We start from the raw sequence: 14,905 nt of genomic DNA, 5'->3' as shown, positions 1-14,905 counted from the left end.
TAAACAGATTGGGGCTAGGAGACAGCTCTGTTTCACTCCATTCTTCACTCCAAAACTGTCAGAAGTGGAACCATCAAATTGTGCAGTAAGTAAGTAAGGTAGAGGTGTACTCCCTGTTCCCTAGACATCTCTTATAGCTGGCATATGGGGAAGATCATATCCACAGTAGATTGCTAGTCCAACTAACTCTTACCCCATCTTTGCACATGCATACTAAAGAGGAATGTTTAATGTTCATGAGGATTACTTCAGCCATTCAAAAAAAAACATTCTTAGAACCTCTAGCTTCCTGCAGGACAAGATCTTATTCCATCAGCTCATCATTATTGTTGAAAACGCTTCATTTTCTCTAGTTCCCGAGTGGTGTGATCTGCACAAACTTTACATTTCTTTTTTTCAAGAAAAGAGAACTCGGTCTCCATCCCATAACCCCAGACCCATTATTATTCATTACAAATTTACTACAAATCACTTCACTCAACAGCATCCTTTATCCTTACAGGAATACTATTAATGAGCATATAAATACATAAAATTAAAACAGATTATACATATTTGCTTGTCTTTTATCTTAGACAGAATTTTACTAGGTAGCATACCAAATCATACTGATTACAATATATTATTTCTATTTAACTTGTCCCAAATTTAAATAATATTGTTGTCGAACAATATGTTCAATTTATTTCTCTTTAAATAAAAAGCTTCATCCTTGAACCACATAGAGTTTTAAAATTTACTTTTCCTTTAAAATTAAACTCAAATAAATTCCCTTTTGCTTTGAGCACAGGGACCAGCAACTCAAATCAATTTAAATTTCAAAAATGTCCAGGCTTGGTGATTTTGAAATCAACTTATCTGAGACAAAGGTGTTGACAAAGGTGTAGGGAAGTCAACTACAACTGATTTACAAATGCTTTAAGTCTCAAAAGATAACAAATAGTGACAAATCTGAGTGACTATAAAGCCAATTTTTTTAAAAAGAAGAAAGGCAAAGCCTTAAGTCCAAAGTATCACAATATTGTCATAAAGTTCTTTGATCTTTAAAGATGTTATAGTTGCTTGCTGTGCTGATTGCACAATCCACCTGGTAAGAAAACAATCACAAGATCCATTTGGCTTGAGGTCAAATTAATTAGTTCAGTCCAAATATATCTTATCAATTTAAAAATTTAAAATTCTATATATTCCTGCAGGCAACTGAACTCTGCACTGTAAAGAAGGGCGGAGCTTCTCAACTCATTCAGACAATTTTCAAATTTGTGTTTTTCCCAACTTTTAAATCCGTTTTTATCAAATTATACTTTTTTGTGTAGTTTGAGCTTAAAACAAACAGGGTTTTTTTTTAAGTTCCATTTAACTGCCTCCAAACTTAACTAATTCACATGTGAAGACCTATGTCTGGATTAAGATTCTCACATGTTTAACAAAATAAAATTTGAATTGCAACTTTGATCAGAAATGTCAACTCGAAATTATAACTTAAAACGTTTACTTTATTTCAATTACTTCTCCTTTAATCTAGATAGCAATTCTCATTGTGAAATTCCTTTTAAACTTAAAAGTGCTGAAACAAAACTTAAAACAGACATCATCCACACAAAATCTTCTCTTTTTTTACCACACACATTCTCCCCAGAAGCTTCCCACACTGTACCTAGCATTCTGTATTCACTCATTTTAACACCTTAAAACAAATCAAAACAATAGAACTAGCATGTGCTGTTTTTTAGTTTTAAAAAAGGGATGCAAAGGAATAACTTAAACCATGACTCTCCGTTCGTTCTTCTTTAGCTCTTCTTTCGTCAAGGTACCTTTTCAAACAACTGTAAGTAAAAACTCAAAGTGACTTTTACAGCAGCCTCTCACAGCATAGGGGAGATAAAGGGAATCTTCAAGGGTTCATTTCAGAACAATCAAAGCGACAAAGTTTACAATCACAACCACACTGCCCCTAAGTGCCAGTGCTCACTAATCCCCTAAAGAACTCCCATCTCCTCTTTCAGAGAAAAAACAGCATTCACTCCTTAAACAACAACTAAATACCTACAGAACCGGGCCACATAGAAAATCAGACAGACTCAAGAATTACAAGTATCCCTATAGTTGACACATTTGCAATTTCCCCTTTTCATTTTTGCAGACAGCAAAACTCACTGTGGGTTGTTTCCAACTTAACTTACTCTAACCAATGTTCCGCTTAAAGAAGCCATAGATATTTACGTGTAACATTATATCATCGCAATCGACCCACCACTATTGCGTGAATCAGTATTCATTGAGCTTATGAACTCGGCAACTCCAGCAGTTGTTTGGTTGTAATGACACCATGTATGCCCAAATAGATGGTGTTGCCATGGAATCCCCTTTAGGCCCAGCTCTCGCAAGCATCTTTAATGGGTTCCATGAGAAACATTTCTTCGATGGAATGACACCCAACCTCCTACCCCTTACATATTACTGATATGTGGATGACACTTCTGCTATATTTAAATCTGCAGCTGTATGTAATAAATTCCTTGCATGCCATAATGCTCATTTAGAGAGCCAGTGCAGAGATGATGGGCTGAATGCCTTCTGTGCTGTAACGATTCTGTAAACCATTATCTTATTTCTCTCACCTTCTCTGTTTACGCAAAAAATACCTACAGTTGCAAAACTAATTAGTTTAAAGTTAAAAACACTAAACTGTAACACCCATTTTATGCTTTTACTGAATGCTAAGTGGCTACTGGTAACTATAATCATGTTGCTTTCTTCCTTGTCCTTGTTCTGGGCATCCCACCACCCTTTTTTGCTTAGCTGTGGGGTCTTTCTGATTTCATCCTCTCATTTTCTATTGGTTTCTTATTTTTAACCGTTATAAATTTGGTTATTGACCCATCCAGTCCCCACTCATTCTAGACTACTCTGGACATGATTATACGGCACCCTGCCTCTGACCTGCGCTTCGATGGTTCTGATCTGCCTGTCTCCTCGTGCAGCTCTCCCTGGCCTGTTGTCAAGGGACAGTTCTGACCTGACTGCTGCCGGCTCACTGCTAAATGTGCAGCTCCTGATTCCTCGCTTTCAGCTGACTTTCAGGTTCAGGTCTCTGCAAACTGTATCACACGATCGCCAGACTTCCAACCTAAATATGGATGGTAAATAAAGGTACCCAACCACCTGGTGCGTCCAACCGACTGGTTCCTCAGTCGCTGGTGGAGACCTTGCTTGCAGCGCCAATTGTTGTGGAGTATAAGACACTTGACACAGAGTCAGCTGTAAGTGAATTGAGCAGCAGTTTAGCAGTTTATTCAATACAAGTATGCATCCAGGGGAATGCTCTCTCATGATACCCTAAGAGGCAATTCAAAGATACACAGTTTCCATAAGTTATCTATACCATCTTTGTGATACCTCATCATAAACTCTCAATGTTCTTATCTTGTATGTCTAGCTTGGTACGTCTGCAATTACAGATGAGTTTACAAAGCATTCATAGAAAGACTTGATATTTAACACAAACAATGCCCACAGTTCTGTGAATCACGAACTTTGCCTTATCTATTCTGATGATTTACTACTTTGTCCAGCCATCTGCTTATCTTGGCTTGACCCTGATCAGGTATCCACTCCCTAGTCTGACCAAAAGGTCACATTCCTTACCACGTCCACTCTAGTTTTCTTTTTAACTGCAAATACTTTTAAAACTTCTACCAGCACGTTTGGTCAAGTCTTGGGTAATCCAAGGGTACACCACTTCACTCATCATTAAGATATCATGATTCAAAGAGTGATGCAGCTTGATGAACAAGTTCTCGCCATGTTGAATCATTGGTAGCAAGCTCCTCTCATTCATTAATGTCAATGCTGCTATGCTTCAAAGAGAGCTTCTGGTGTCTTTGAAGTGTTTTATTTGCCCTCCCCTGGAACACTGGCCATTTGAGAGTTGAGAAAACATGCCCTGGCAGGAGAGATGCTTTTCAGCCTCTGAACTTTGAATCACAACGTCTTATGATGAGGCAGAGTGACAGCAGAAAATTCTTCAATTCTTCCCTGAAACTTCACTAAATGGGCAAAAATTATTTCTAATGTTACATTTCGCTGTGTCTTCCCCAACTTCTATACATGATATCAGGTGTTATTGGGAGAAATAAAGAAACAAAAGATGGGTTTAGAGAAGCTGTAAATGGCAACAGCAGAACCATTATAAGAACATGTTACTCAAAAGATTGGGAGGAGTGGTTATAATCTGAAATTGTTGAAATTTAACTTTGTGTATTATTTGTGGCTTAACATTCTCGCCTCTGAGTCAGAAGATTGTGGGTTTAAGTCCCAGTCCAGGAGCTGAGCTCAAAAATCAATGCTTGACACTCCATTGTGGTACTCAGGGTATGCTGCATTGCTGGAGGTACTATCTTTTGAATGAGATGTCAAACTGAGGCCTGATCTGCTGTATCAGCTGGACGTTAAAAATCCATGGCACTATTTTGAATAAGAGCGGGAGAGATATCTCCGGTACGCTATCCAATATTAATCTGAACTATGAATATCACAAAAACTGACTATCTGGTCAATATCACGTTGCTGTTTGTGGGACCTTGCTGTGTGCAATTTGGCTGTTGTGTTTCTTACATTGCAATAATGCCTACTTTTCAAAATATCGTCCTTGAATGTGAAGCCGTTTAAGATGTCTGGTAGTCATGAAAGGTGCTACATAAATGCCAGTCTTTTTCTTTTTTGAGTTTAATGTTTAAAGTGTCTAATGGAAAGATGCGGTACTATTCTTCAAGTTTCTGTTGAGCTTCATTGGAACAGCTTGGAAGAATGAGATCAAGTGGAAGTGGGGCACAATTAAAGTGACAAATGACCAGAAACTAAGGGCAGAATTTTGCGGGGGTGCTTGCTTGGTGGAGGCGGTTGGGAAGCTGACCGCTGCCTGCGATCAGCACCGGATTGCGATTTCACGCTGGTGGGCTAATTAAGGCCCACCCAGCGTGAACGCAAGCGGCAGTGCTGAGCGCTGCCTGTGTGTGGGGGAGAGGAGGAGGTCGCATGGGTCGAGTGATAACTTCATAATCTTCCTGAGGCATAGACCTGCCTCAGGGCGATGAAGCAAAATGGAAAAATAAAAAATAAAAATGTAATGAAACATGTCCCCTCATGTGACTCTGTCACATGATCAGGGATATGTTATTAATGAAAGATTAAAGTTTTTATTTTGTTTATATTATCTTTTGGAAGACTCATCCCACCCATGGATGAGGTTTCAAAAAAAATGCAAAGGCCACTTGGGCCTTTTGGCCTGCCCACCAACCGTTAGGCAGTGAAAATTCTAATTTAATTGATTACTTAATGGCCTTAATAGACCTTTTAATTGTTGGCAGGCACACACCAGAGCCGGCAGTGTGCCCGCCGACCAAACTATCACGCAACTACACATTGATGCCGGCACTCTCGGCCAAAGTCAATGTGTGTCGTTTCATGCTCGAGCAGGTCAGGTGCACGCGTGGCCTCCGAGCGAAAATTTCTGCCCTAAGGGTCACGCTTGTGGACTGATTAGAGCTGTTCAGAAAGGCACCGGCTCTCGGAGTATTTTAACTTACTGCTAATCTCCTGCCTTTTCGCCATAACCCTGCACGTTGTTTCAATTTAGATAATCATCTCTATTTAGATAATATGCCCTCTTGAATGCCTCAATTGAGCCTGCTTCCACCACACTTCCAGGCAGTGCATTCCAAATCCTAACTACTCACTGTGTAAAAAATTTTTTTTCTTACCACCTTTTGCTTCTTTTGCAAAACGCTTTAAAACTGTGCCCTCTGGTTCTCAATCCGTTTACGAGCAGGAACAATTTCTCCCTATCTACTCTATCCAGACCCCTCATGACTTTGAAAATTTCTATCAAGACTCCTCTCAGCCTTCTCTTCTCCAAGGAAAACAGTCCCAACTTCTCCAGTCTTTCCTCATAACTAAAGTATCTCATCCCTGGAACCATTCTTGTAAACCTCTTCTGCACTATCTCCAATGTGTTCACATCCTTCCTATAGTGTGGCGCTCAGAACTGTACACAGTGCTCCAGCTGAGGTCTAAATAGTGTCTTATATAAGTTCATTATAACCTCCCTGCTCTTGTACTCTATGCACCTATTAATGAAGCCTAGAATTCTGTATGCTTTAGAAACAGCTCTCTACCTGTCCTGCTACCTTTAATGACTTATGTACATATACACCCAGGTTTCTCTGCTCCTGCACACTCTTTAGAATAGTATCCTTTATTTTATACTGTCTTTCCATGTTCTTTGTACCAAAGCGTATCACCTCACAATTCCCCGCATTGAACTTCACCTGCCACCTATGTGTCCACTCCACCAATATGTCAATGTCCTTTTGAAGTTCTACATTGTTCTCAGAGTTTACATATTAGGAAGCGTAAGGGTCCCAATATCGACCTCTACAAACCTCTTTCCAGCCCAAAAAATACCCATTAACCATTACTGTTTCTTATTCCTCAAGCCAATTTTGTATCCACATTGCTACCGCCCCTTTTATTCTATGACCTATAACTTTCCTCACAAGCCTGTTGTTTGGCACTGTATTGAATGCCCTTTGGAAGTCCATATACACCACATCAAAGGCCTTGCCCTCATCAACCATCTCTGTTACCTCTTTAAAAAAACTCCAAGTTAGTTAGACATGATTTTCCTTTAACAAATCCATTCTTCCTAATCAATCCACGTTTTTCCATGTGACTATTAATTCTATCCCGAGTAATTGTTTCTGGCAGTTTCCCCACCACCGAAATTAAACTGAATGGTCTGTAATTGCAGGGCAGATCTTTACAACCTTTTTTGAATAAGGGCGTAATGTTTGTCATTCTCCAGTCCTCTGGCATCTCCCCAGAATCTGGGGAACATTGAAAGATTATTACCAGTGCCTCTGCAATTTCCACTCTCACTTCCTTCAATATTCTTGGATGCGTTTCATCCGGTCCCTGTGCCTTATCAACGTTAAATACGGACAGCTTATCCAATACCACCTCCTTATCAATTTTAAGCCCTTCTAGTGACTGAGTTTCCTCCTCTGTCACCGTGGCCTGGGCACCATGGCCTCGTAGGTAAAGACAGATGCAAAGTATTCATTTAGCACCTCAGCCATGCCTCTTGTCTCTGTGTAAATCCCCTTTTTGGTTCCTAATCGGCCTTTCCCTTTTACCACCCTTTTACCATTGATGTGCAAAAACAGGAATTTGGCATTGGTGAGATTAGGTGTAATGGGGGAAGGATGTACTAACTAGACCAGATGATATTGTTCATAAATAATATGGTTTTCAGAGCGCAACAAACAAAATAAAACCAGTAATAGCATTGCTGGATAGGATGTTGTGTGATCCCTACAAGGTTTGACTATTTTGAGCACCAAATGTTGGCTCAAACAGTTTGTCGAATGGCTGGTTTCTGTGTTCTGAACTTCTGTATATTTCTATGATTTGGTAACTCCACATCAACATGGAATTAAATGTTGCACCTCATCTGCTTGCTTATATTTTTGAAAATTATGTAAAAACGTATTCGCTGCCATCTTTTGAATCAAACATAGCAATTCATGGAGGTTTCTTGTGATGGTAGTTAAATTTTCTATCAATGCTTTGGAAAGTTATTTTAACTGTTGGAATAATGATCAATTTACCAGCCTAATTATTTCAGCATTTCTATTTCACATACAGTGGCTGAATTACTTGAGATAGCTGCTGAATTTCAATGAAAATTATTTGAAAATTTTGGCTTTAAAGATTTACATATTTATATTATTTCCATTCGCCACCAATTTATCATACATAAAGTTATTTTATTTCAATTGTTCAAACATTTTCCAGGCTATTTTGATGTGAAATTAAATTACCAAAATAGAAAAAAGATTTAGCTGAAAAAGGGACAAATGAGCCTATAAAGTCTCTCAGGATATTTTATGCATGATTTCTACATTCATTGAATTGAAGCAAATATTAATACATTTATGTAAATAGTGCCAGTTACAAGCAGAAAGAAGATTGAGGACATGTCTCAACAAGCTTGGACCAGCAGAATTGAATACAATAAGCAACTTCATAAAGTGGTGGAGTTAGGAATGGGAAGGAAAAAAGTCACAAGAGACATAAAGATCTAAAATTTCACCATAATTTGCCTTTTCTGTTATGATGCAGTAGAATAAAGCTACTGGACCCTCAGTAAGCCATTATGACTTTTGAACAGTTACTTGTCCACTTGCTCATTCTTTCACTCATAGCTTTAAATTAATTTAATTTAGCAAAGTTGCTAAATTATTTATTGAAGATATAACCATCTAAATTCAGAAAATCATTTGAAGCATTTTTAAAGGTCAAAAATATATTTTTTTAGAATCTTGGATGAATTATCTGTATTTATGAATATAATTTGCTATTAGAAATATTCTTGTGTCCTTAAGAGTGTCTAGGAACAAATCTGAGAAGAAACGACGAGACCAATTCAATGTGCTGATCAAAGAACTTGGCTCCATGCTACCTGGTAATACTCGGAAAATGGATAAATCAACAATATTACAGAAAACAATTGACTTTTTACAGAAGCACAAAGGTAGTTACTGTGTTCTACTCTGTTCTATGCTAACAAATATCTTAAGTGTGTGCTAAATTTATTGGGGAGGGAAAGGCGGTAATTGGGGGATTCATTATTTCATGCTAGTAATTTGGTGGGTATTTAATTTTTAAAATAGATTAAGATCATAAAGGCAATTTTTATTTACTCATCACGTACAAATAGGAAAATCTTTATATCACAATGGAAAATTCACACTCGGGACCATAAACCCTTTAAATTTATACAACTAATCTTCCAGCAAGGGGGAATGAGATGAAGAACTTTTTTTACACAGCAATTAATGACCTGGAACTTGTCTGTGATGGTGGTATGAATGGAGATAATGAATAATTTCAAAAGGAAATTTAAATGGGCATTTGAGGGAAATAAACTTACTGGGCTACAGGGATACAGCAGGGTCATGGGACTGATTGGGTTGCTCTACAAGGAGGCAGCATTGATTTGATGAGCTGAATGGCTGCCTTCTGTGCCAAGGTGACTCTGACTCTGTGATCGCTTTTTGATTTTTTTTTGTTGCATTCAGTTGGCAGCATTGCTTTTCTTGCTTGGATCTTGGTATTCTGATCTTGACCTGGATGATTTACTTAAAAGAAAAATAGACCAAGGAGCTCGTGCATGCCAATATCCAGCTTCAAAAGAGACTGTGCTTTGCTGTCCTGCTGATATGAGACACATCCCTGGTTGCTGCTACTGGTACTTTTTTTTCCTCCAGTTAAAATTGGAATGAGCTGTAGGATTAGCCAGAACTAAGCTTTAGTCCTTGTAACAACAAAAAAATTAAGTAGAAAGGATTCTCAGCTTCCTGAATCTTTGGACTTGACATGGTACTGAGTGATGAGATGAGTGCGTTCAAAATAAAAAAGGGATATATCGAGAAAAACTTTAAAAGCTCAAAAAGATTAAGGTATAGTCCAAATGGATTGCATCCATGTATTTTAAAAGAATCAAGGGAAGAGGGAGCAGAGGCATTGCTACACATATTTAAAAATGTTAGAAAAAGGTACAGTGCTAGAGGACTGGAAGATAGCTAATACATTTCCTGTATTTTAAAAAGGGGGATAGAACATGTCCAGGAAATTATACACCAGTCAGCATGACATCAGTTGTAGGAAAAATAATGGAATCCTCACCATAGGAGAGAATAGAATAACATCTAGAAATGAGAAGTATGATAATGAATTGTCTGCATGGATTTTAAAAAGGAAAATCTTGCTTGACTAACCTTATTGAATTTTTTTGAGAAGGTAACAGCAAGCGTAGACAATGGTAATGCAACAGATGTAATTTATCTGGATTTTCAGGACCTTTGATAAGATGCCCTGTAATAGACTAATGAATAAGGGAATGAGGAATCAAGGGACAAATGGCAGAATGTATTTCTAAGCTGGCTTCAAGACAGAAAGTGGAGAGTGGGACTACAGGATAATTATTCAGAGTGATAGAGGGTGGCTAGTGGTGTTCCACAAGGATAAGTGCTGAGACTACTGCTGTTTACAATTTACATTGACAATTTAGACTTGAAAACACAATTTCTAAATTTGCGAAGGCACCAAATTGGAGGAGAGAATCATACAGAGGAGGATTGCAATAAATTATAGGAGGGCATTTATAAACTTGTAGATTGGGCTTATAACTGGTAAATAAAGTTCACCACACAAATGTGAGGTAATATAGTTTGGTAGGAAGAATAGGGAGGTCACTTGCAAAGTGCAAGTCTAGGTGGGTTGGAAGAACAAAGGAATATCTGAGTACAGATGCATCAATCACTAAAAGTTATGCCGTAGGTTAGGAAGGCCATTAAAAAAGCAGACCAAACACTAGACTTTATTTGTAGAGGGATATTATTGAAGAGTAGGGCAGTTATGCCAAGCCTCTAATTGAACCTTGGTTCAACCACATTGAAGAATATTGTGTGCAATTTTAGTTGCCATATTATGAAAAGGATATAAAGGAACTTGAGAGGATGCAGAGAAGATTTACAAGGATGATACTAGAAATGTGTGGGTATACATATCAAGAAAGGATTGATATGCTGGGCCCCTTCTCTCTTGAAAGAAAATGGCCGAGGTATTCCAAATTATGAAAAGTTTTGGTAGCGAGAATGTTTTGTCTTGTGGGGAAGAGCATAACTAGAGGCCATCAATACAGGATAGTCATCAAGAAATCCAATAGGGAATTCAGAAGAAAACTGCTGAGGGTAGTGAGAATGTGAAACACTACTAGGGAGCTGTTCAAGCAAATAGTATAGATGCATTTAAGGGAAAACTCTATAAGCATATGGTGGGGGGGGTGGGTGACGAAGAAAGGGAATAGATGCTAGATTTAGATGAGAAAGATGGGAAGAGGCTCAAGTGGAGCATAAACACTGGCATGGACTGGTTGAGCCAAATGGCCTGTTGTTGTGCTGTCATCCTGAGACTGTAACTGCAGGATCAGGTTTAGTAAGAACCTGTGACAAATTGTGCAAGAAGGTTGATTACATCTGACTTTAGACCCAAATTCCCAAAAATCAACCCAGCTATCATTGAGGCTTGGTTTAGTTGGTAGCACTCTGACTATAAGGCACAAAAATGGAGTTGATGGATTTGAGCACTAAAACATTCTCTCTGCATTCATGCTACCAAAACTTTTCATAATTTGGAATACCTTGTCCAATTTTTTTCAAGAGAGAAGGGGCCCAGCATATCGATCCTTTCTTGATATGCATACCCACATATTTCTGGTATCAACCTTGTAAATCTTCTCTGCACCTTCTCCAGTGCCTTTATATCCTTTTTATAATATGACAAATAGAATTGCACCCTATGATGGATTTGAGCACTTAATCCAGGCTGCCACTTCAGTGTTGTATTAAGGGAGTGTTACATTATCGATGCAACATTAAACTAGGCGCTTTCTGTTCAGATGGAAGTAAAAAAAATCACATGATCCTTTCTTCTATCCAGGAAATCATATCTCTTACCAATACCACCTGAAGTAGATTAACTGATAACTCATCCATTTGCTGTTTGTGGATCTTGCTGTGTACAAGTAGGCTGCCACATTTTCTGCCAATAACAACAGTGACTACCTGTTATATTTTAAAAATGAGAGAACAGTCTCAAAATGTAGTACCACAAATGGAATTAACAAAGCTAATGTGTGACAAATTGAGCATAAGAAATCAGAGCAGGGATAGACCATACAGCCCATGGAGCCTGCTCCGCTATTCAGTATGATCGCGGCTGATCCTCGGCCTCAATTCCACTTTTCTGACTGTTCCTCATATTTCTTGGGAGACTAAAAATCTGTCTATCTCAGCCTTAAATATATTTAATGATAGAGCATCCATCATCATCTGTGGTAGAGAATTCTAAAGATTCACAACATTTTGAGCGAAGAAACTTCTGCTCATCTTAGGCCTAAATTATTGACCTTATCCTGAGACCATGCCCCCATGTTTTAGATTTAAAACAGCCTCTAGTATCCACCTTTTCAAGTCTTTCAGAATCTTGTATGCTTCAATAAGATCACCTCTTATTCCTCCAAACTCCAGAGAATATAGGCCCAATTTACCCATTCCCCTCATCAAAAGTACAACCCTCTTATCCTTTTGAGCCAATCGAGTGAACCTTTGCTGTAACACCTCCAGTGAAGTATATCCTTCCTTAAATATGGAGCCAAAACTGCGTACAGTGCTCTGGATGTGGTTTCACCAAAACCATGTGTAATTGTAGCAAGAATTCTTTATTCTTCTACTCCAATCCCCTTGCAATAAAGCTAAGTGTGCCATCTGTCTTCCTACTTGCTTGCTGTACCTGCGTGCTAACTTTTGTGTTCCTTGTACGAGTACACCCAAGTCCCTCAACATTAACATTTACAAATTTTGCATCTTTTTTTAGAAATACTCTGCTTTTCTATTCTTATTACCAAAGTGAATACACCCACACTTTCCCACATTATACTCCATTTTTCACCTTGTTGCTCAGTCAATTAACCTGTCTATATTCCTCTACAGCCTGTTTGTGTACTTGTCACAACTTGCATTCCCTCCTAGCTTTTTATTTTCAGCAAAGTTAGTTACTTTTGGGGCAGGATTTTCAGGTGATTGGGCGGGCCTGAACCCTGCTCAATTAACAGCAAGCCAGCATGAAAGGTGCGCTGACAAGCTCAGCGCTGCCAGGGTGGGGGCGGGAGCAGGAGGAGTACGAGCGCAAAAGTCTGCGCATGTCTGTGGGAGCATGCACTGAAAGCTCCCTGCCTTCAGGGAGCTTTCAGAATTTTAAACCAATGAATAAAGTTTTTAAAAATCAGGAAAAAAAACGTACACCAGTAGACTTGCTCACCTTAATTTGAAAAACTCTGCCCCCCAAATTTTTTTTTTTTAATTTAATTACAGAAACCTCATCCCACCCACGAATGAGGCTTCCTAAAAAAATCCAAAGGCTGCCTGGCTGATTCGCCAGCCCGCCAACTTGGACGGACAGCAAAAAATACAGGTTGATTAATTGAATAATGGCTTGAATGGACTTCTTAATTGTCGGGCCACTTGCCTGACATCATCGTGTGCTATTTCACGCTTGGGCGTGTTGGGCACGCACCGCATGCTGAGCCGAATATATCTGCCCTTGGTCTCCTTGTCTTAATCATTAATATAGATTGTACGTAGCTGAGGTTTCATCACTGATCCTTGTGGCACATCACTAGTCACAACCTGCCAACTTGAAAACAGCCCATTAATCCGTAGCCTTTGTTTCCTGTCCGTTAACTAATGTTCTATCCATGCTAATATAGTACACCCAATTCTGTGATCCCTTGCATATTAACTTAGTGTTTTTGGATTTCCAAAAGGCAGTCAATATCTTCTGGTTCCCCTTTATCTACTACACTAATTATTTTTAAAAAAAAAAAATTGTCAAACAAAATTTCCCCCTCATTGAGTGTAATAGGGTAGCTCCTCACTTTTTGACAATTTTTCCTCAATCCCCAAAAAAGATCATTATTTTCTGTACACCCCAGGTCTGTGAAAGTTAGGAAGATTAATTTAAAAATAAAATTAATTGGAAGGTTCATCAGCCTATGTAAATTCATGAAGCAGAATTCCATAAATTTCAGTTCACAGAATACCCCTCCCACCATTTGAACTCCAAAGTGCAGTGAAACCTGAGCACCATAAAAAATGGACACCTGCAAACAATGGGCACGTATTGACAGTTTTATATCACTTGCATTGTAACAGGCTGCACCTTGAAATCGCAAACACTCGCAAGAATTATGGACAGCCTTCAATGCACCAAGTCTGTTTACAACTTTTAAACACTGGGACGAGCAGATTAAGTGTGAGTAAGCAATAGGTGAAAGGAATGTCTTTTGTGGATTAGAGATCTCTTGAACCATCATCCTTAGCGTCAGAAGAACTGTTTATTTCTAGGATTGAATGCTTGCACAGCTATGTCCCAGGAATAGAGATGTTTTATTACTGCAATAGATGCTGGGTGAAGAACTCCCATTCTTCCAATTACATTCAGGTACCTGTTGCACTGGACTGTACTGTATAATTTCTCATCTCTTGCTTGTATTGCAATTCCCAATGGCATGGAGAGTTGGGGCTGGCTATTTTGGATTCTAGGGAATAATGAACTACATGAGACAGGAGCTGGGAATACTCAGAGATAGGGGAAGCTTAGGGGTCAGTATTTAGGTGGCCTTTGGCGTCAGTACTCGGATGGGTAGGGGGGTGGGGGTGCTCAAGAGTTTGTTGTTCGGGTTTAGGGGGAATGGAAACTGGAAGTGGTGGAGAAAGAGAAACTGAAGAGAGATGGAGACTGTAGCATGGGTGCTGGGGAGACAAAGGTAATAGCTCATGACCAGGTGTTATGTCACGTGATCAGGTATCATATCAGAATGTATTCAAATCTTCAGGAATTCCCCTCCACTAGAGTTGGTAATCCTACACATCTTACTCCACCAGCACATCAGGTGCTGCTGAGAGCTCCCTACCCACCCCCAGCACTTCAAACATTAGCAGCTGCAGCACATAGAGAGTGGGGGTCCCAGACAGGGGTCTGTTGGACATTAAGCTCTTCAGTTTGACTGAGATTGCCCAGGGACTCTGATCCTAAGCTCACTTTATGCAGGCCACCACCCTAGCAGTTTCCAGGATCACGACATTCCTCCCTCAATAGAAAAGAATCTTTGGATGACAATGAACTTGGAAACGCAACAAACAGAAAACTAACTGAAATCACATCCCGCTGGCAGGGTTCCACAATTAGGCATGATCCCAGGTGCAAATGATGAAAACGA

At 39.1% G+C, this 14,905-nt stretch overlaps 1 protein-coding gene across 1 annotated transcript in view; it reads left to right on the top strand.

Moving 5' to 3' along the window:
- Positions 1 to 14,905, top strand: part of clocka (clock circadian regulator a) — a 166,169-nt gene that overhangs the window by 35,703 nt on the left and 115,561 nt on the right. Inside the window, exon 5 of the mRNA XM_041196182.1 lies at positions 8,448 to 8,596. Coding sequence (XP_041052116.1) covers positions 8,448 to 8,596 — 149 coding nt within the window. The remainder of the gene's footprint in view (positions 1 to 8,447; positions 8,597 to 14,905) is intronic.

Source organism: Carcharodon carcharias, chromosome 1 (genome assembly GCF_017639515.1).
Source record: "Carcharodon carcharias isolate sCarCar2 chromosome 1, sCarCar2.pri, whole genome shotgun sequence".
In the NCBI taxonomy this organism is placed as follows: Eukaryota; Metazoa; Chordata; class Chondrichthyes; order Lamniformes; family Lamnidae; genus Carcharodon; species Carcharodon carcharias.
Note: the sequence above shows the minus strand (reverse complement) of the source record. Positions and strands in the feature narration are given on the sequence as shown.